This window comes from Phalacrocorax aristotelis, chromosome 13 (assembly GCF_949628215.1).
Source record: "Phalacrocorax aristotelis chromosome 13, bGulAri2.1, whole genome shotgun sequence".
In the NCBI taxonomy this organism is placed as follows: domain Eukaryota; kingdom Metazoa; phylum Chordata; class Aves; order Suliformes; family Phalacrocoracidae; genus Phalacrocorax; species Phalacrocorax aristotelis.
The window spans coordinates 10,246,170-10,267,828 of record NC_134288.1 but is presented as its reverse complement, the minus strand read 5'-3'; the positions used below and the strand labels follow the sequence as shown (position 1 = coordinate 10,267,828).

Here is a 21,659-nt window from a genome sequence, read left to right as displayed (position 1 = left end):
GGGTCTGTGTTTCTGGCAGGCAGTCTTGCCTGGGAGGGGTCTGCCGTCAAAGCCACCCAGGAAAGGAGGCCTGATACGCTAATTAATATTCTGAACTAGTGACCCTTCTTTTTCTTTCCACCCCTTCCCTTTCTCTGGGCTCTCCAGCCTCTCCCTGCCGCGGATGGCTGCAGCCCCCTCCAGCTGAGTCAGTCCTCCCTCCCCGCAGCATTGCAGCACCTCCGCAGCTCCCTGCGCTCCAGCTCCTGCAGCACCGGCTCCGCTCCCACCGCAGCAGCATGGCCAGCACTGTCTCAGGTAGGACAGACATCTTTTGGGGGGGCTTGTCATCAACACGCTTATAGAACCATCAGGTTTTATTTCTTTTATCATTATTCTGAGGGTTTGGGTTTTGTTTTTTTTTTTTTTTTTCCCCTGTGCGTTTCGGGGGAGTTCTCTGATGAGGAGGCAGCTGGTATGGCAGCATTGTTCCCCTTCCTCCCCCATACACACACACCCCTCTGATGCAAGATAGCAGGTGGGCTTTTTATTTTAATATGAATACACATGTGATAAACTTGCCAATTTAGAATATTGCTGCCATTACATTGTGCCATGAGAAGATGCTGCTGCATGCCAATTAATAATTATTTTTATAGCATGATACAGCTTTTTTTTTTTTTCCTAAGAAAAAATTGCACACTGTGTAGCTGGATGCAGAGAAATCAGCAATTACGTTTTGTTTTGTGAAGATCATGTATTGCCTAAATGGGTAATAGAAAGAAAGCCACAGGCAAGAGACTGACAGTAATGCCCTAGAAAATTCCCCAAACCCAGCCAGAATAACCTAGATGGGTTTCTGTGTATTCTCAGGGCTTCCCATCCGTAGACTTCTTCCACAGCTCACATTAGAAGAGGCTACAGGGGAGCGGTCCTCTGATGGCGTTGGATGAAATGAAATGCTGCAAGGGAAGCCCTTCCTCCCTCCTGCAGCAATAACGGGATTCACAGCACGGCTGCCCAGGAGCCCGGTGCCAGGGTCGGGTTTGGCTGCAGGATGGCAGTCTGCCCTGAGCATCCTGTGCTTCCTCGGTCCAGCTGTTTCCTAAAGATGTGTCTTGCCCCTTTTAACTGGGGAGGAGGGATTCAGATGGCCAAAACTGGGAATGTGGATGAAGGAGAAGAAAAGCCTGAAATGGTACAATGAACAGTGGGTGGGTTTAGGGGGGCTGTGTCTTTAAAAAAAAAAACAGGTTTTCTCTTGAAATAGCTCTGAATTCTGCAGTGCATGAAGAGGGGCTTGGGCGGGGGAAGCTAAATCCTGGAGGGCTGAACAGGAACAGCAGACAAAAAGGAAAAGCAGGCAGTGCTTTGTGCCCCCACCCCAGGCAGGGAACCAGCCAGGAGACAAGACAACACTTCCTGCTTCTTTCACTGGCCTTTGCCTATGTCTTTTGCTGTGCATCTATTTCTTTCTCCTTTTAAAAGACATGGGGATGCAGAGGAGAGAAGGACAGAGAGATGGAGGGCTGTGGGGGGGTGTAAGGTGCCGCTGATCCTGAGTGGGCTTTGCATGCAATTAAAGATGGTAAAGCCACATTGAAAAAATGTGTCTCTATGATAGAAAATCTCCAGCTATTGTATATATTTCTGCGAGTATCCCTGTGTCAATGAATGTGTGTGCCAGTGCATGCTCAGGAGGTCCCACCCATCTGCCTTCCTGTCCTACAGAACAGGATTGGACCTCATTTGCAGAGTGGGGATGGGAGGGACGACTCAGGCTTACCAGCCATCTAAACCAAGGTTGCATCGAACTTGAGATGGACGAGGTGGTGGGTGAAACACGCATAGGCATAACATGCATTTTCCATTTGGTGCATTCTCACCCTCCCAACCCACCAGATGCCAATGGCATATTTAATCTTCCTGAAGATGCAGTTTTACTGTCAAAGGAGACTTAGGATCATGAAGAAGCATGTGCTCAGAGAAACTACGCTTCTGTGTCGCTCAGATCAAGTAGAGAAACAATTGCAAGGAGTAGAAAGTCATGGGAAAGCAGTGCCGTGGCAGGAGTGAAGAGAATAGGGCAATGTTTGCTGAGGGAGGAAGTGGGGCTGAGCCTCGCCCAGCTGCCTTTGCAGGCAGCAGCTCCCCATCGCCTATGGCACTTATAGCAGGAATGGGGTGTAGCCTGCAATGGCAGGAGAAATAGGCAAGCAAATCCTTAAATTAGGGAAAAAGTCTTGTTTGATTTCTTCCTTATCCACAGCAAAACCAAATCTGTGCTGAAGGGAGAGCGGCTGTAATTGTCTGCAGCTGATGCCCGGGGGCTTATCCCCCTGGGGAAGATTTTCTTGGGTTTGTTTAAACAAACAAATCCCTGGGATGGAAAGAAATGGGGCTTGCTTCCCCAGCCCAGCAGTCACCCCTCTTTTCTCCCTGCTACCTCAGGCGTTTTCTCCTGGCTGTGGTGGTTGTTTTTGGTGCTAGAGCAGAGGACACGGTGGCACATGCTCAGTGCAGGCTCAGCTGCAGTGTTGGCCGTGCTGCTGGGCAGACCTTGCAGGGGCAGAGCCCTCGCACCTCCTCCCCACAGCATCTGCACCGAGCTTTGTGCTTGTGTACACCACGAAAGGGGTGTCTGGCTGGGCTCTGCAGGACTGTGACTTTTCCTACCGTTTCTAGGCATCTGGGTTGAATAAAGAGACATGAGATTATGAAATGATGCAGTAAGGTGACAGCCTCATGGGCTTTTCTCCGACGTTAGCATGCCTGAGAAGGTGGAGCCAAGAGGAAACACCAGTTTGTCATTCCTGGCCTCACGACAGGGCGTGGTAAATGTGCCTCGATAGATCCTGAGATTTTCTCCTCCTACACTGAAATGTGAGAGTTGTGTGACTTATGTATGTCTGGGCTATCCCCTCAATCTGTCTTCGGTATTGGTGGACACTACATGCTATTGCCCTGTCCCAACACTTCTGCTCATGCTGGAGCGTCACAGCCCTTTTTATCAACCTCTCCATCTCTTTCCTGTGTTCTCAAGAAATCACTATTTTCTTTCTCTTCAGGTGTTGATGGAATGTGTATGGTCTTAGAAATGTATGGTACTTTTATTGGGACTTCAGTTTTACAAGCCAAGAGAATCTATTGTAGGCATTTTTTATTTTTTTTTTTTTACCACTGTATTGAAACAAGGGATCTAAGTTCTTGGAAAATGTTTGTTCTTTCTAAAAGATAAATCATGTCTTCTTTGATGGTATCATGTAAAGTCTGTGAGGATCCCTCAGATATCTCAAGAAAGGGCTTTCTTGGAGCCTGTCAGCGTTGGTTCAGATCTGGTGAACGCATTGCTTTATCAGAGGAACACATTCTCCTTCTGCAGAGAAAAAGCTGAGATTTAGTGGCCTGATGTGGCAACCGGAAGGCTGCAGATAAGACCTTTGTGACAGCAACTTAGGCAGCAGGATGGATTGCAGCTTCAAGCTTTCTTATGTTGGATGGGGCTGATGATTCTTGATGATAATACTTGGAGGGACCTGAAGCTCACTAAAACTTCTATACCCCTGAATTAATTGGAAACAACATGCCTACCTAACCCCTCCAAGTTGCCCTACTGACATGGGCTTTATTCTTCTGGGTGTAAGCCTACATTAAAAGAAAAAAAAGTCTCCTACCCAGAGCAGAGTTAAACTGATGGTCAAGTCTTTGGTGGTGATTTAGAAATACAGAAGAGCTAGAGAGCAACCAAAGATCATGTGCATGTGCTGTAGCACTTCAGCACATCCCAACTGGTGAAGAGCTGCTCAGCATATTTCCAAACAGTTCTTTTATTCTTTCAAGGTACCTCTACAGGTTTAGTGCTGTACTAGAGATTCATATGTTTTCTGAATGTTTTTATACACATAATATCACAGTATAATAGGTAAGTATAATAATCCTCAGTTAATGCATAGGAAACCAAGATCCAAAGAGACCAAATTATTCCGGTCACACAGCGTGCCTGTACCTGACACATCATGGCAGTGGACTCCTGCCTTTGTCCCCAGCTCCTTGGTAGCTCTTTGTCTCTTTCAGACCTGACAGTCTGAATCTATGTTTGCCCCAACTCCCCAAACACTCTGGTACAACTGCCTCCATTTAGCTCCTCCATTTGTTTTATGAAGCAATCCAGGCCATGCTTCTCCTTCCTGACAATCAGTCACCCACCCAGCCCAGGCTGCTGGGTTTCTGCTGCACAGCTTGGGCCGTTCTCTCTTGCTGAGCCCGTAGAAGAGGGGATTTCCCTGCTTGTTTTCCTGAGGGCAGCCCACATGTTCCAGTGCTACAGCTTGAGTGGTTTGCTAATCCATTGGCTATGCATAACGTGGCTTGATGTAGCGTTCATGAGCTGCAAATGAAAGCTAGGAGGAAAGGAGCCGGGTGATTGGAAACCATTCCTGGGTGACAGATTAGCATATGTCTGACAGAAGGCAAAGTAACCCTTGCATCTGCCCGTGGGAACTTCTGAGCCTCAAATTTCATGGTGAGCAGCTGAGATGGTATACGGCATCAGTGTGGGATACAACCCCTGGTCTGAAAAAAAAAAAAACCAAACCACAAACCGCTAGTGTTTTCTGGTGGTGTGAGCTCTCTTGCTGACCTGGTTTTGGAAGTTCAGGAGCAAGAAAATGGAAGGGAGTTAGACTGATGTGAAAGTCTGGCCATTATTTTTATGATAGGATTCACAGCAGGTGAAAATGTCTACAGCTGTTGTACTCTCAAGGCTTATCAAGGACTGTGGTTGCTTTTGTTATGTGGCATTGCAGTCTTCATGCTGAAGGACTCAGTTCCTGGCTCTCTAGATTCTCTACCTTCTCTACATTCTCTGCCTTCTGTTTGTGCTTTGGCTACATTTATAATTGGATGGTTCTCATTTTTTCATGATATAATATGATATATATTGATATAATGATATAATATGATATAATATAATGATATAATGATATAATAATATGAAATAATATAATGATATAATATGATATAATATTCTTTATGGAAGCAATTTTTGATTCTCCAAAGTTATCTTTGCAAACAAAATTATTTTCCTATAATAACCTTCCTTTGACCTTGCTATCAGGCATAGCACATCCAGCCTCATCCATTTAAATTGCCTGAATTCATATAAATTGGTCTTGCTGGGCCTCTGGTTTGTTATGAATTACTCTGTATCGGTGTTGAGCCTTAACGGCCTCGTTCTCTTTTGCTGGACATCATTAAACACCGAACAAAAAGACAGGCTGCTCAGTCTACAGTTTAATTTTATCTGGTTAGGAAGCAGAGAACAGAACTTTTTAATGAATACTAGGTGGTGAGCCCCACTGTGCAGGCATATTGCAAGCGGGAAGATGGTTCCCGTTGCTTGTGCACCATGCCTGTCCCCAGCCATTCCTCCGACTCCTGCACTGCAGCTCCTCGGGGAGCAGCTGGATAGTGTCTCCGGGGGGTAGCTTGGAGATACTTTATGTGGATAAACGCTGTGTGTAGTGCTCATGCAGAGCAAGAAGGGTTATGGAAATGCAGTATGTGCTGTACAGCACTAGAGGGAGCACGGGAAATGAGTCACTAAAGGGAAAGCAAGCTGAGAGCACCCTCACCCTATTGGTGGCTTGGTGAAAGCCCAGGTAATCTCCCTTCTTGCAACAGGGAGAAAGTAATATTGCCCATGTAATATATACAGTGCAGAGAAAAGCTAGATAAAAAAAATTAATAAAGATTAATTGTTGCATGGGGTGTGCAATGGAATATAAACAAAGCAGGATCAGACTGCTGATTACTGGGCATAAATATTCAGAAATATTGAGCGGCTGACTTCACCTTTTAGATAGGATTGTAGCTTAACAGCTACCCGAGGTCTCATGAAGACATTAAAATGAAAGTTGACCCCACTTTACAGGATGGGACGACAGGATGATACATTTTCCACACCTTCTACAGTTTATTCACTTCTTAGTTTACAAACTCAGTTATCTGTGGTGTTTCGCCCCAATTCTAATATAGAATAGAATAGAATATTTCAGTTGGAAATGACCTACAATGATCATCTAGTCCAACGGCCCAACCAATTCAAGGCTGACCAAAAGCTAAAGCATGTTATTAAGGGCATTGGCCAAATCTGTCCTAATCTTCTACCTGTCAGTGAGACAAAGCTCATTGTCAGTGAGACAATGCAACAGCGCCTCTGAGACTAAAGTGATGCTTTGGTATAAAGTCCCTTAGGAACTGAGTCAGATATCCGTACTAGTTTATACACAAAAACAATATTTATTCTGTGCAAGCTGAATTTATTTTTACTAGCTTAGCAGAGGTAAAAAATGCAAATATATGCTGAAATAAAAGTTCAGCATTTCCTGTCTAATTGTTCTTAAAATGTGTAAATTTGTGCACTGGAAGACGTATGGTCTTTCCTGGAAGGGGCTTTTTGGCCATGTCATATTCTGGCCAGCCATCTATCTTATCTTGGTGCAAGGATTTTGTCTACTGACATAAATATGTCCTCAAAACCTTATATCTATTGAGTGCAGATACTTCTGAAGTAAGTTTTAGTGCTGAGGTTTGCAGTGCTAGGTGCTTAAAACCCCTGAGAGTTTTAAGCATGCACTTTCTGATGCAGCTGTGATTGAGACATAGTCTTGCTTCAGGAGATCTTGGGTTTGATCTTCATTGACAGAGTCTCCTAAATAGTGACCCAGAGGTTATGTTTCTTACTTTTATTTACTGAATCAGAGGATCTTCCTCTCCTCACAAGATGCCTTTTGTTATTTTAGCCTATTAACAGTGTGGTGGACACAGGTACCACCTATTTGTCACTGAACATGTCAGATCAAAAAGCGCATGAGGACAAGGGCATCACTGTGGATGCTTCTGTGTCCCACGGGTGTAACCGCTGGCTCTGGGGCAGAGGTGGGGGAGGTTCAGGGGTCCATTTATTTCTTGGGGCGTGGATAAGGGGTGATTTCTGCAGGGGTCGGTCCTTCCCCCCTTTTCATGCGGAAGCCTTGGCACTGAGTGGGGGCTTCCCGGCGTGGTGCTGAACGGACAGCTCCGTGGGGTCCTGGCGTGGTGCTGAACGGACAGCTCCCGGGCGGGGGTCCCGGGGCGGGGGTCCCAGAGCCAAGCGGACCCTTCCTGGTACCGGCCGGAGCGGCGGGGTCTCGGTCCACTGCCACAGTTCCTGCTGCTGGGGGGTCTTTGGGCTCTTTGCCCGCCAGTCTTAGGGGCCGACAGGTTTTGCCAGATAAGCCAGATATTAGCAGATATGCCAGGCTTAATTGCGTCGGGTGGCTGGCGCCGGGGTGCGGCTGCAGGTTCTAATGCTGGGGGAACGACGCACAGCATTTCTGCAGCTCATTAAAGCACTGCCGCAGCTCAGTGAAGCAGTGTCCTTTTGTCCTCTCACTTCTTTACATGTTAATTGACAGAGAGGGACGGTCAGTTTGCTCTACAGAAGGGAAAACGGGACAGGGAAGATCCCAGTGGAATGGAGGCAGCTGCAAAATGCCTACAGCAGACCTTCTGAAAGGCAGGGGCTGCAGCATACACTCGTCTACACAGAGGATGGTTAAACCAGTACTGGGGAGACCTACTGAAGTTCAAGTATGAAATGCAATGCACTGTGCTCTGTAACAAGTGACAGGAGACAATTAAATGGGTGGGTCAGGGATGCAGCACATCTGCTTGATGTCTCGGTTTCACTCAGGACCACACATAACGGTAGAGCAACGACCTCAGTGCATGGTTTGTTTCTGTTAAATTATAATGTCTCTCATTTAGTCCATGGGACCCTCCTCTGGGCTCCAGACAGCACATTATGTGATACATTAGCTTACTGCTCCATGCTATGACTTCTAGCACGATACAGCACTCTCAGAGGCTTTCCAAAGGTTTTTTTTCATTAAGAACAAAATCAAAGATGTCCTGCTCTGTGGCTGGCACTGCTGATGGAAACTGTTCCTATTTAGTTGAGATATAACAGCAGGACTGGGCAGGATTTTAAAATCGGAATGTGGGGCAAACTGGATCTGAGTTTCAGGGACTGTCAGTTAGCAAAAGGAAGGTGTTAATTAAGATGAAGGGTACCTAGGAGGTAAAATAAATGCAAGTATAAAGTAGGCATATGAAACCACTGTTTTCCCACCCGAGTAGCTGCAGGAAGGCAGAGGAGGAGATCTGAGCAGTGTTCCTGAGGGCATACAATACACAGGATAATATTTTTTTCAAAATTGCTCTGCCTCTAATGCCTTTTCATATCACAAAGTTTTGGAGATTTCCCTTTCCCAGCCCAGTGGAGGGGCTTGCTATGAAGGTGGCATTGGCAGCCAGGTTGCAGATTCACCTCTGGCTGGAGGTCAAAACAGGAGCTCAGTAAGGAAGGGACAACCCAAGACCAGAAGCACAAAGACATGTGGGAAATCCAGAGGCAGAGCCAAGGCTGGACATCAGAACGCCTCTGCCCTGTGGTGGAGGAAAGGCATGAGGAGGCTTAGGGCAGGTTTGGCAGGACACACAGCCATGAAGACTCTGTCCCCATGTGCGTGGGTGTCCCCTGAGTATCCAGTCCAGGGCAGAGCCTCACAGCATCCATGAGACAGCAGCACCCACCTCTGAGACGTCAGCTGCTGACCTGTGACATAGCAGTGACGGTGTGAGGTTTACACTGATGTGACAAAGAACTTCACAGCCTGTCAGAGCACCATTCTGTATTCAAGTCCTTCTGTTCTGAGGTTCTTTGTCAAGTGTGTGCTACCAGTTCACTGTCTGAAATCTGATAAACTCCAAAAATACTGGTGAAGATTGCCCCAGAAACAGACCTACTGCAAGCTGTGGGTGCTGCTGCCATTAGGACAGCACCTCGTGCACCTGTGATCACTGAGGATGCTGCAGTGTCTCCTCCAGTCACAGGAATGTTGAGCAAACTGGAGGACTCGCAGCAGCAGAGCTCGAAGGGATTGTGTATGTCCCTGTCCTTTGCAGGAGACAGCATTTACTGTGATTGCAGACCAGTATCAACCTCTGTCTGCATGGCCCAAGGTGGTGATAGAATCCACTTACATCCTCCCTTATCTGCTTCTGCAGGGAAAGAGGTACCTCAGGAAGTCGGGTTACAGCACTTCCCCCTGTTAGCAGCACCCCTGAATCATTTCTTCACTCAAATGCTCGTTTGTTCTCCACATAGCTGACTGCATCTTGCCTCTTCACCCTGATGTCAGAAATGCTGAATTGTGAAAAAACAGGAACTTGCCAGGGGTTGAGCAATGTTCCCAGGTGTTGATGGGTGTCATTTTACCTCTGAGGCTGGAAGTGGAATGGAGAAAGGGTCTGGGCAGCTGTCCTGACTTGGTTAACTACACAGGCTGCAGCATTTCAGCTCCTTTGGAGGGAAAATCCTGCACAGAATCTTACACCTCTAGATGTGGTAAATCCCTACTGTGTGTCTTCCCATGGCATTTGCTACACTGGCAGCTAATTTAGTCTGCTCTAGAACAGACACTCCCTAGGACTTCTTGGCAAGCCATGGCAGCCTGGAAAAGCCTCCATAAGTCTGGTAGCTGCAAAGGGGTTTCCTTGAGTCTACTTACTTCGTTTCTCCATGAAAGAGAGCTGCCATTGCCTTTAGACTGTCTTCTCATTGCTATTTCGTATTTTTCAGCCTACAAGGAGAAAATGAAGGAGCTGTCTCTGCTCTCCCTCATCTGCTCCTGTTTCCACACCCAGCCCCATCCTAACACCATCTACCAGTATGGAGGTACGTAACCAGTTCCTGCAGGAGCTACAGCATCATTTGCATGGTGCTTCTGCAGGCAACGTGGGAGCTCGTCAGCACACTGGGCCATCCCATCCAGGAGCAGCAATCTGTGTCTCAGCCTGGGGTCTTTCTGCTTAGTCTCCTTTAACAGTTTATTTTATTAACGTAACCCACATTTTCCCAGAAAGAAACGGCTTGCAGAGGTTGTCTGCTTCATACTGGGGTGACATACAAGATGCTGACAGCAATATGGACTTTCTGTAATCATGCTGTGAATTTAAATTAATTGCATTCACTTGGGGGGGATGAAGCTGATCACTAAGAGGGAAATTTTGGAGACAGAACAAAATCACCCAGGTCAGGACATGGGAACACCCTAATTCCTATGTGAAGATCTCAGTGCCCTCAGGTGAACACTGTCCTGAGTGTCACAGGTCCACAGAGCCCCTGGTTTTTTTTCCCCCAAAGATATGGAGGTGAAGCAGCTGGATAAGAGGGCATCAGGCCAGAGCTTCGAAGTGATCCTGAAGTCCCCTTCAGATTTATCTCCTGAGAGCCCGATCCTTTCCTCCCCCCCCAAGAAGAAGGACCTGTCCCTGGAAGAGCTGCAGAGGAGGCTGGAGGCTGCAGAAGAGAGGAGGAAGGTAACGAGATGTCCTGTAGAAGCAGTGTCTTTTCTGTGATGTGTACTGATTGCACCAAACCCTAAAGCTAGCTTAGCAGGAGCAATCTAAAATGCCTGGAATTGTGTTTTTACACTTATTATTAAATTCCACTATAAATTGTCAGGTGAGACATGGGAGTCATGGAGTGAGGTTCTGCAGCCTAGTATAGGCAGGGCATTGGACTTGATGACTATCACTGTCCTCTCATTCTTATAACCACACAGCATGGGGTCCTCTCTGCCCCCCTCAGCCAGATCACATGCAGAGGACAGTTTTTGCCAGCTAATGCTGCAGGAGGTGTAGCAGTTGGTCACACACTGCACTTAAATTGCAAACCTAAACACAGCCTTGTGTTTCTGACAGCTGGCTGTGCCACATTTTATTGTAAGTGCTACATAAGATGTCTTCTGGTGAAAACTATTGAAAGGAGAAAATCAGCAGAGTAAAATGAAGTAAAAGTAACATATCTAAGTTACATATGTTGGTGCCTAAGGGGAGAGCAAGCTGAAATAATTCAAAGAATAAGATCACCCTTGGAGAGGGGAAATTCAACAAGAGCAAGTGCAAGGTCTTGCCCCTGGGGAGGAACAACCCCATGTACCAGTACAGGTTGGGGATTGACCTGCTGGAAAGTGGCTCTGCTGAGAAGAACCTGGGAGTTCTGTTGGGCAGCAAGGTGACCATGAGCCAGCAACATGCCCTTGTGGCCAAGGAGGCCAACGGTGTCCTGGGGTGCATGAAAAGGATTGTGGTCAGCAGGGCGAGGAAGGTTACCCTCCCCCTCTACTCCACCCTAGTGAGGCCTCACCTGGAGTACTGTGTCCAGTTCTGGGCTCCCCAGTTCAAGAAGAACAGGGAATTGCTGGAGAGAGTCCAGTGGAGAGCATCTCCCTTATGAGGGAAGGCTGAGAGACCTGGGTTTGTTCAGCCTGGAGAAGACCAAGGGTGGATGTCAAGAGGATGGGGCCAGACTCTTTTCAGTGGTGCCCAATGACAGGACGAGGGGCAATGGGCACAAACTGGAACAAAGGAAGTTCCACCTGAATATGAGGAAAAACTACTTTACCGGGTGGGTGCCAGAGCAATGGAACAGGCTGCCCAGGGAGGTTGTGGAGTCTCCTTCCCTGGATAACATTCAAAACCTGCCTGGATGCATTCCTGTGCCCCCTGCTCTGGGTGTGCCTGCTCAAGCAGGGGGGTTGGACGAGATGATCTCCAGAGGTCCCTTCCAACCCCTACCATCCTGTGAATCTGTGACTCTGCAACTCTGCACCCACACATGTCACCTCAGTTTTGCTGAGCTGGTGGGTGCAATTTTGTGCCACCTGCCCTTCTGGAGGACCACACGCAGCAGACATTGCCCTATAGCAGGAAAAAGGTGTCAAAGCATCTTCCACGTGGGATGGAGGGTGGTGACAGAGAGGTTTTGAGCAGAGGAGATGATCAGAAACCCTCTTTGGGGAGTTGAAGTCTAGAAGAGCCTCTTCGGTTGCCTTATACCTTTCCCAACACCTTGTCTTGGCAGACCCAGGAGGCGCAGGTGCTGAAGCAGCTGGCAGAGAAACGGGAACATGAGCGGGAGGTGCTGCATAAGGCACTGGAGGAGAACAACAACTTCAGCCGCCTGGCTGAGGAGAAGCTCAACTACAAGATGGAGCTGAGCAGGGAGATCCGCGAAGCACATCTCGCCGCCTTGAGGGAGCGGCTCCGTGAGAAGGCAAGTGTGATGCCCTGGGAGAGGGCTGGGTGCTGACGCCTGTGGGTGGGGTTGGGGTCTGGTCCCTGCAGGGCTGACCCAGAGCGATGGGCACAGGGGAGTGTGTGCTTTGGTGCTGGTGGAAAGTGGGCTGTGGAGCAGCACGAGGAGAGGGAATGTGTCATTCAAGGTCAGTAGAGAAATTACCACCTGGCTGATCTCGATAAGTGCAAGCTTAAAGGCACAGGATCAGGCCCACTCCTTGTCCAAGGATTGCATGGCCGAAGGGCTTTGCAGAAGAGGGGAGCCTTGAACACCTTCACTGCAGGTTTGCATCACCTCCAGGCTCCTGTAGATGAGATGCTTCGCTCCTTACAGGTGCATCCCACTGTTCTTGGGGTGTGTTGGATGGGAAACTGGTCTCTCTTGATTTTTTTTGTCTGGTGCAAATCCTGTGTGCAGGAGAGAAGGAAGGAAATTGCAAGAGCAGAAAGTGTTAGCCTGCTGTCGTCTCTCCCATCTTTGCAGGAACTGCACGCAGCTGAAGTTCGCAGGAACAAGGAACAGCGGGAGGAGATCTCTGGATAAAGGGCTTTTCTACACATCTAGCACCTGATTCCTGTTAAAAAAACCAACCAATCAACCAACCAACACATTTTATTTTGTTTGTCTAGATACAACATTCGGTTCTCCATCCCCCCCCCTCCCCTGGTGTTCATCCCCCAGCTACACGCTTCTCTATCTCTGCATCCTTAATTGTCAGTACTTGTGGGGATTCACAGATCATAGGGACCCCTAAGCAGAATAGCAACTAGTTCACATGAAATAGAGAATTGATCAGCCAATCAAACAGCTTCTTTGGAGGGTTTTGTCCTTTTTTAAAAAAATATTTCTTAAACTGATGTAAAAAAATTAAGATATTAATAAATTCAACCAGCAGTGTCACAGAGGTACGGATTTCTTATCCGGGGCTTTTACTCCTCTTGCTGTTTGCTCTGAGCCAAATATCAGTTTCAGAATAATGGGAAGTAATTTCTGTGTGTGAAGTGGAACAAGGAACAACCCCATGTTTGCCAGTGGTAGGAGAGAGGAACGAGAGAGGGCTGGGATGGCTCAGGAGTCATGGTGTGTGGACCCCCCATCACTTGGACATATCTGGAGCCAACCCAGGCAGGAAGTGACCCAAAGTCCTCATCTTTGGATGATTCTTTGATAGCCTGTGTGAAAGTAGGCGAGGGTCTCCACGCAGAGCTCAGTGCTGGGTGTCACGTCATGGCAAGTCCCCATCACAGCAGGTACCACCTGATGCCCTGGTTGGCCACAGGCTGGAGGAACCCACAGACTGAGCCACCCTCTCCCTGGCAGAGTGGGGACTGAGACGTCTTGGCCAAGCAGCCCAGGAAAACCACAGACAGTGATTGCATCCCCAGCTCTGCACAAGCCCTGGGAGAGGGCGCTCAGTCTGCAGGCTCTCCAGCACTCCCAAAGCATCAGTAAGGAAGCAAATTCAATAGAGACAGTGCATAGTTGTGAACAGAATAATCATCCTTCCCTCTTTCCAAAGATGGATATGACTCTTTGGTGCCATTACAGAGCAGACACCGAGACCAGAGATGGCCAGATGAGCCCTAGAGCTCTGGCTTGTTGGCAGCACCCTGGGAGGCAGAGCACGCCAGCTGCCTGCCTGGTACCTCCAGACTGGCAGCTTTGGATGAGAGGGAGCTAAGATGCGAGCAATTCTGTGGTAAGGGTGAAGAGATGTCCCCATGCTCATTCCTTGACTATCTTTAGCTTTTCAAGGCCTATTTTTAAGAAAAAAAATTGACTCTTGGTGGAGGTAGGGATGAGAACATGCAAGCATGGCAGTAATGTCTGATCTAGATAGGTGACTGTCAAAGCCCATGGACTTCTTAATCTAGAATCATGGCTTATGGAGGTAGCCAAGGTCCAACAGCCACTGTACACTGCGAGGGGCTGCCACCCTCCTGCTGAGATCCACAGACCTGCTCACCTTGCCCCAGCTCTGCTTCTGCCTTGAAAAACTAAGCATAAATGTTGCATCTGAAGAGCAGGGAATGGCCACCTTCCAGCAAGAAGGGCCTCATAGGATGCGGTGCTGGGGACTCAGCCCTGCAGAGGCATGGTCCTGTGGCAAGGTTTTGCAGAGGGGGTGGTGGAAGCTGCTTTCATTTGAGGCAGAAGGTAACAAGGATTCCACTCTGTCCAGTGCTTAAAGATTACTGGGTTGTTATTTTTTTTAACAGAATGGTGCAGTGTTTTGGGGAGGTGGGCAGTGCAGGGTGCCTAGATGGTATTTACACCAGGGCACTGCTCCCGATGGCCCCTCCATCCTGGCTGCCCTCTCAGACCCCAGAATAAACCAAAGGGGCATCCAACGCCCCAAGACATTTAATTATTAGTAATTGGTGTCCTCTGCACGCTGTGCCTCCAAAGAGCTATTCTGTGGGTGGGATGAAGGACTCCTGTGGTGGGCTTTGCAGGATCCTTGAGGAATAACTTAAGTGCACAGGGGTGCAGATGTGTTCACGGTCAGCCCAGCAGCAGGCCATGGGCACAGCCCAGCCCAGGGCTTGCAGGGACCGTGCTCTGCACAGCAGTGCCACGCAATGGCAAGGAGCTAGAGCTGATGAGGGGTTTGCACGGGGAGTAATGATCCCCTTGCCTCTCCTCCCCTCTGAAAAAGAGATCGTCACTGAGTCTTGTCAGAAGCTGAAGTATTCTGTCTACCCTGTGCTATTAATTAGATAAAGAATTGATTATGGCCTGGGGTGAGCATCAGATGGTCACAGAAACCCCACAGAAAGCCAAAGAGTAGCAGCTGGTGGAGATCAAATCCTGGGCTCTTTGCTAGTGTCCCCAGAAGTCCCAGCTGGATTCAGGAGAAATCCCTTGATGGCCACGGTTTGATGTTAGGGGACACTCTCCTCCTAAGAGGAAGGACTACCTTAGTCCCAGACCCCTCCACCTGGGCTGGGGGGAGGACAGGACTGTTAGAAAGCCCCAGCGCTGCCCAGAGATGAAAAAAATAAGATTTAGGGCAAAGAGGAAGGAAACTGAGGGTTGAATTTCTTAACAGTAGCTAATGATCAGTTTATAGTAGCAGCTGTCTTAGATAAGCATCTGTGTAGAGCGTGGCATCACCGCCAGCATCACCTCATTCATATAGTGATGAGAAATTTTAAAAAGTTTAAAAAAAAAATTTTAAAAGTAATTTAAAATGTTTGTGTGTAAGAAATGGTTGAAACTCAAATGTCTGTGTCCCACATTGGTGGGATCTGAGAAGGTATCTGAGAGATATTAACCCTGTCCTACCCTCTGTGGTGCTGAGTGTTTGCTTGGTGTGTAATTCTGACCTGGAGCTTGTTGTAAATACTGTTTTTAGTACTATGATTATTATGATTATTATTATCAGAAATGTTGTACTCATGAGCAGGAGTTTAAAACAAGAGGAATGACCGTTTTAACTCCCTCCTTGGGGCTCAGAAGGAGTCGGAGCCTGGGCCGGATGAAGGCAGGGTGCCTGCGGCGCACAATGCCAGACCAGAGAGCAACTGGAAAATCATAGAGTCAGGAGCTGGAGGCCCCCGAGTCCTGCGGGCAGGGCGGTGAGAGTGACGATGGGCTGCCCCTCGTGCTGGGAGGAGAAGGGAGGGCTGAGAGGTTTAATGGAGGTGATGGTTCCATTCTGGTACATATAACTTAGTGTTAACCCGAACCTCCTCATGTGAGGGAGTCCAGGCTGTTCCCCGCAGCCCCAGGGGAAGCCAGAGGAGCTGCAAGATTTGGTGTGTGCTGAAGGAGGAGCGGTTGGTTGCAGGTTGTGCAGGTTAGAACCATCCTCCCCAAACAGCTACTGAGTCTGTGGACTCGGTTCTTGCCTGGATCTGCCTTTGTGCTGCGAGCTTAGTGCCTGCGCCTGCTTTCCTCCCCCTCACTGGAGGCCAGCCTGGATCTCAGGTGGGGACTTATTCTTGCAATAGCTTTGTCTGGCAAAAAATCCCATGAGGAATGCACAAGAGAGTGCCCAGGCACACAGTGCTCATGCAGGTGTGAGCACTGGGAAACTCATTTTTCTCAGCTCCGTTGGGTCGGTGCTGTGAGGGTCAGTGGATGTGGCTGGAAAACATTTTACTGCAGGGTAAGCTCCTCCATCAGAGGAGCAGCGATGTGCAGGGAGAGTTTTGCATCGGTAATGTCAGGGGACCGGCTCTGTTACAGCTGCTGAGACAAGTTGTACCAAGGAAACAACCTCATCCGTGGGGCCAGAGACTTTAGGTGTAGCAGAGCAACGTTTGCCCGGTGCAGATGAATGTAGTAGGGATGCTGGGGAGCTTGACATTTGTCCAGTGCCACTGGACACTATCAGGGAAATGTGTGACTGCTTTAGCTGTGTGCCCCAACTCTCATGGTTTCGGGGGGATGAGGGGTCTCCGCCCACCCACCGCACCACTCCAAACCCACAGGGACGGTGCTGCTGGTGCCAGCAGCTAACACGATGCCATGTCCGACAAGCGGCACGTGGTATGGTCCGCAATCACGGTTATTTCATGCCTTTCCATCTCCCAGGGTTGCTAATGGTTGTGTGCAGCAGCATACTTCATGCCTCAATTGAGACTAATTAAGTATCCTCACTAACATCCTTACTGTCCCAGCCTCCCTCATTCCTGGTCCATTCCCACGTACCGCAGTTGCGGACATGGCATGCAACCCCCCAGTTCCCAGGGCCACCTTCCTTATGGCAGAGCTTGAGGTTCTTTACTGATTCCTGTAGATGTTTATGAACCAAGCTTTGTAATGACAATTAGTGGCCACATTTTTGCAGCAGCATATAAACACAAGACTTTGTGCCTGGTAGGGAGAGCATCCTCGAGGTGGCTGGCAGCATCCCTGCACAGACCACGAACTGATAGAGCGTTTGCAGTTGTGAGGGAGGAAAGATGAGGTGGTGACAATTGATTATGTTCATGCATATACCTTTCAAAGAGCTCTCCTGGAGAAGGGTCTCTGACTAAAGCAAGACAGAGAAGCTGAAGCTAAATGAGTTCCCAGCTGGGACCGACAGCCAGGCAATGAGTGAAACTGTGCAAGAGCTGGAACAACTGGCCTCATATCCCAAATTAAAGCTCTGTGCTCACACTAGCCCTTAAAGCAATGTGCTCAGCTCTGTCTGGAAGTTGGTGCTTTCAAGGATGCTGGCCCCTCAGACTGCTTCTGGACTGAGCCTATTCCTTGTCTTCTTATTTTTGAGTCATTAAAAAAATCTTGCTTTAACCCAGACATGGGGTTACCTTTGAGTTGACCTTCCAGGGACAGTGGCAGTTCACGATTGCATGCATCCTACCTTGGGAGTAGGCCGGTATTGCTACACATTTTAAAATGTAAACTTCAGCTTGCTTGCTTTTGCTTAGCCTGGTGTGACTCTCTGGCCCTGGCTCTGCAAAGCCTGTCTCATGGGGTTTGTTTAATCCTGTCCCGCTGCATTACTTTCCTCCCTCGCAGTGGTGGTGCACTCGGCTGTGCACATGCGCACAGAAATGCATACGTGGAAACAATATATGCACATACACTCTTATACCACTTGAAATGAGTCAGGGAATGGCTGTTTACGGTGCTAGAGATTTCTTAATATCTGTGCTAGGGATGAGATGACATAGTAAGACCAATAAACTCCACCTTTGTAGTCAGTTGTCTTTAAGTAAAGCAGAAGAGGGGCACTGGCCAACGCCTACATTTGGGTGCTCCGTGGTCCCCGGGGTGCAGGGAGGCGGCCACCCGCACCCGCCACCAGGACAGTGGGACCCAAGTGCGGGGGGCAGCTGGGCATCCTAGCCCTGGCATCCCCCGTGCCTCAGTTTCCCACCCCTCCCCATGCCAAGGGGACACTGACACTCCCTACCCCATGGGGACCGCGGGAGAGCCAATGCCTCCGCGTCTCTAAAGTGCTCTGAAAATGGAAAGTACCAAAGTACTGAGTTGTGGTACACAACTGTCCACCCCGGGAGGAATAAACTGGCCCAGGGCTGCAGGCGGAGGTTTGGAAGATGACTGCGTGGCTGCAGGGCTGAGCCACAACCCCAGGGCTCAGCGCCCCGGCTGCCCTCCTGGGCAGGATTCACTCCTCCTGCCGCAGCCTGGGCCACCTTTGCTTGTGCTGGGTGAGCAGCGGGGTGGGGAGCTGGCACGGTGTCATGGAAGGACTTTCCATCACTAACAGAGCCTTGCCCAGTTCCCTTCAGTCTACCGCGTGCATTTCATTGTCAACTTGAGGTTGTTGTTGTGCAAAAGAAGTGATTATGGAAAAAAAAAAAAGAAAAAAAAAGAAATAAACTTGGTATGAAACCGTATGTGTCTGTCTCTCTTCATAAATGGATTATTTTAGTTCTGAGTTCTTTGTATTGTGAGAATACTAACGAAATGCATTAAATGGAAAATTGACCTAAAGATTTAACAAAATAGACTTTAAGCATCTGTCTACTTTGCGCCCAGGATAAAAGATGGAGAGGTCCATAGCTTATCGCCATTCTCAGAGGGAAAAAATAATAAAATGCTTGAGCAAGGGTACTGCAGACATCCTTTGCGGCAGGAAAGGTGGTATGTAAAGTCTTTACAGAGGAAGATCGAAAAACATAAGACAATTACAAATACAATAAATCCAGTTCTGGAAAACATGTGAGCTTCTTTTTTAAAAGAAATCCAGTGCTCATGTAATGACCTTTTCCTGAGAAACAATCCAGCCTTTCCCCTGGGCTGGAGATGGTGGGGCGAGCAGGGCTGCAGTTCCCAAGGAGAGGGCCCCTCACCCAGGAGACCTGGTGCATGGCCAATGCTCCAAATCACATCTCTGGGGCCAGATACACAAAAATGTCCAAAAAGCTGCAACTGAAAATGGGGAGGTTTGTAATCCATGAGGACACCGGAGGGGAAGGTGTCTGGCCACTTCCCCAGCTGCTGTGGAAAGGGTCCCCCACCTTGGTGTACGAGAGGCTAAACCGAGGGGAAAGCAGGAGGCGGTAAATTTTTATTCCCAGGGCAGCTCTTCTGTAAGAGTGGGGAGGACGGTGCTGGAGCCGTCACTGTATCAGCCTGAGCTTAATGCTCTTCCCATGTGTGTGCAGGACACTGCTGCCTGCACAAACAGGAATTCTATTTTTGCAGCGTGACCTTCCTGATTTTAGAGATAATCACCTAACAGCAAATGCAGCATTCCTCACTTTTTTTTTCTGAGGTTTGCTACTAACCCAGGCTCTTAAAAAAAGTGGATGTAGTAAAGTAAGCCTCTGCATTTGTCTCAGGAAGATGGGGACAGTGCCTTGGTATGACAAAATGTAAGATACATTAGAGAGACTAAGCGTGGTCACCCTCTAATTAGTTAATTCAAGTTAGATCCTTCATCCTCATCATCTGAAGGAGAAAATGGCCGAGGAATGGGATGTGATGGGGAGAGGGCAGAAGGGAGGAGCAGGCAGGTGTTTCAGAGAGGCTCCTGCACCCTTGAGCCCCTGCCCACTTGGGCAGCCCTGTGGGGCCAAGCACTTGCAGGCAGCACCGGGAGGGCTTAAAGACAGGATACCGAAGTCTTGGACCAGATTGTAGCACCCACCAAAATCATAGAATCATTAAGGTAAAAGACCTCTAAGATCATCAATTGCAACCATCAACTCAACGCCACCACGGCCTCCTAAACCATGCCCTGAAGTGCCACGTCTACATGTTTCTTGAACATCCCCAGGTATGGTGACTCCACCACCTCTCTGGGCAGCCTCTTCCAATGCCTGTAAAGAAATTTTTCCTAACATCCAATCTAAACCTCCCCTGACACAGCTTGAGGCCATTTCCAGTCGTCCTATTGCTTGTTACTTGGGAGACGAGACTGACCGCCACCTCACTACAACCTCCTTTCAGGTACTTGCAGAGAGCGAGAAGGTCTCCCCTCAGCCTCCTCTTCTCCAGGCTAAACCCCCCCAGCCCCCTCAGCCGCCCCCCATCAGACTTGTGCACCAGACTCTTCACCAGCTTCTTCCAAGATCAAAACCAGGCCTACAAAGCAAAATATCATATGGAACTCTTTGAAAGATCCCTACAAAGTGCTCAAGCCATGTCTGAGCAAGGGGAAAGGAAGGGAACAGTGACTCTCTGGCAAGGGAGATGCAGAAGTATACCTGGGCAGGCACAAAAAAAAAAAAAAAAAAAAAAAAAAAGATTTTGCAGAGTAATTTGCTAAAGGTTTGGAATAATAACAGGCTGTCCTTTCTCAGCAACCTCCCAGACTCTAAGGCTGCAAGGAGCCTGTCAACCAATAAAGGGGCAGACCAGGGAGCAGCGAGCAGATAAGGTGCCAGGAGGCGAATTCCTCCCAGCCATGGGTGTTGGGGAGGAGCCCAGGGAGGTTCCTGTTGCCCAACATCTGACAGCAAAAGCAAGGTTTTGCTTTCCAAGAGGCCACCAGCTGCTGGGAAAACTGATGCAGAGCAACGTTGTTGTGGGTTTGCCTTCTTACCACCTTTTTAATGCTTCTGCTATTAGGCACCATAGGGAGCCAGTTACGGCGGCAGAGGGACCTTTTATCTGCCCCGTCCAGGCCCAGCTATGTCCTGGGGACACAGCTGCCAAGGCAGGACTTGCGGAACCGCTGACAGCGGTGCTGGTGGAAATGCAGACAGGCTTCCCTGGAAAAGGGCTTCTCAATTTCTAGCAGCTGAATTAACATTGCTGGTTACGGTTGGTTTTCTTAGAGAACGAAAAGAAACAGAACATTCTGTGAAGTGTCACTTTAACAAACATAAGGTTGGGTAACCTGGAAAGCAAGAAGGAAGGCGAGGGAAATAGAGATGGCAGCTGGTTATTGTGCAGGGTTGGTCTAGACAAGGAGGATGGATAAAAAAAGGAAGAGCCTTGGGAAAAATAAGCACTAAATAAACCGCTATCAGATGAATTCATTAGAAGTTAATATAAAAAAATACTGCTAACCAGACCAAAAGCATGCAACGGGCCAGCCACACCACCTGAATGCAAGGCAGGAAAAGCCACTCGCCAAGTAGCTGCAAAAAGCCAAAGGAACTAACACATATTGAGAGCTCTTTGAAAAGGGACTTGCAAATTTTAGGGCCTCTGGTCTGGCTCTTCCGTTTTCAGAACATGTTAGCCACCCACTTGCAGAAAAAGTGTGATGCAGTTAAGATTGCGCGAAAAGTCCTCCCTGAAAAATCACTGCACGCCTTTCAAACCCCGAGCTCATGTGTGCAGCTTGCAGGGTAAGCCCAGAAACGGCAGGAATTACACAAGTTCAAGTTGGCTGAGGGAAACCCGGGAGAGCGGAGCCACAGCTTGACACGTAGTGCTGTTATGCAGCAGTATGTCTTGGGTGCAGCAGCTCGGGGATGGCTTGGCGGCTCTGCAATGGGCAGGAAATCACTGACCCCAGATCAAACAGCAGCACTGCAGTGTTGCAGTGTCCAAGCATGCTGCACCCCCGGGTGCTGTGCGGAGCCCCTCTCCTTCCAGGGACAACAGCACTTCT

At 48.6% G+C, this 21,659-nt stretch overlaps 1 protein-coding gene across 1 annotated transcript; it reads left to right on the top strand.

The window, feature by feature from the left end:
- On the top strand, nt 1-18,599 carry STMN3 (stathmin 3). The gene is made up of 5 exons (XM_075108539.1): nt 1-297; nt 9,665-9,760; nt 10,229-10,404; nt 11,951-12,142; nt 12,650-18,599. Exons 1-5 carry the CDS (start codon nt 279-281, stop codon nt 12,707-12,709), a joined length of 543 nt encoding a protein of 180 aa, XP_074964640.1. The 5' UTR covers nt 1-278; the 3' UTR covers nt 12,710-18,599.
- The last annotated feature ends 3,060 nt before the right edge of the window (nt 18,600-21,659 follow it).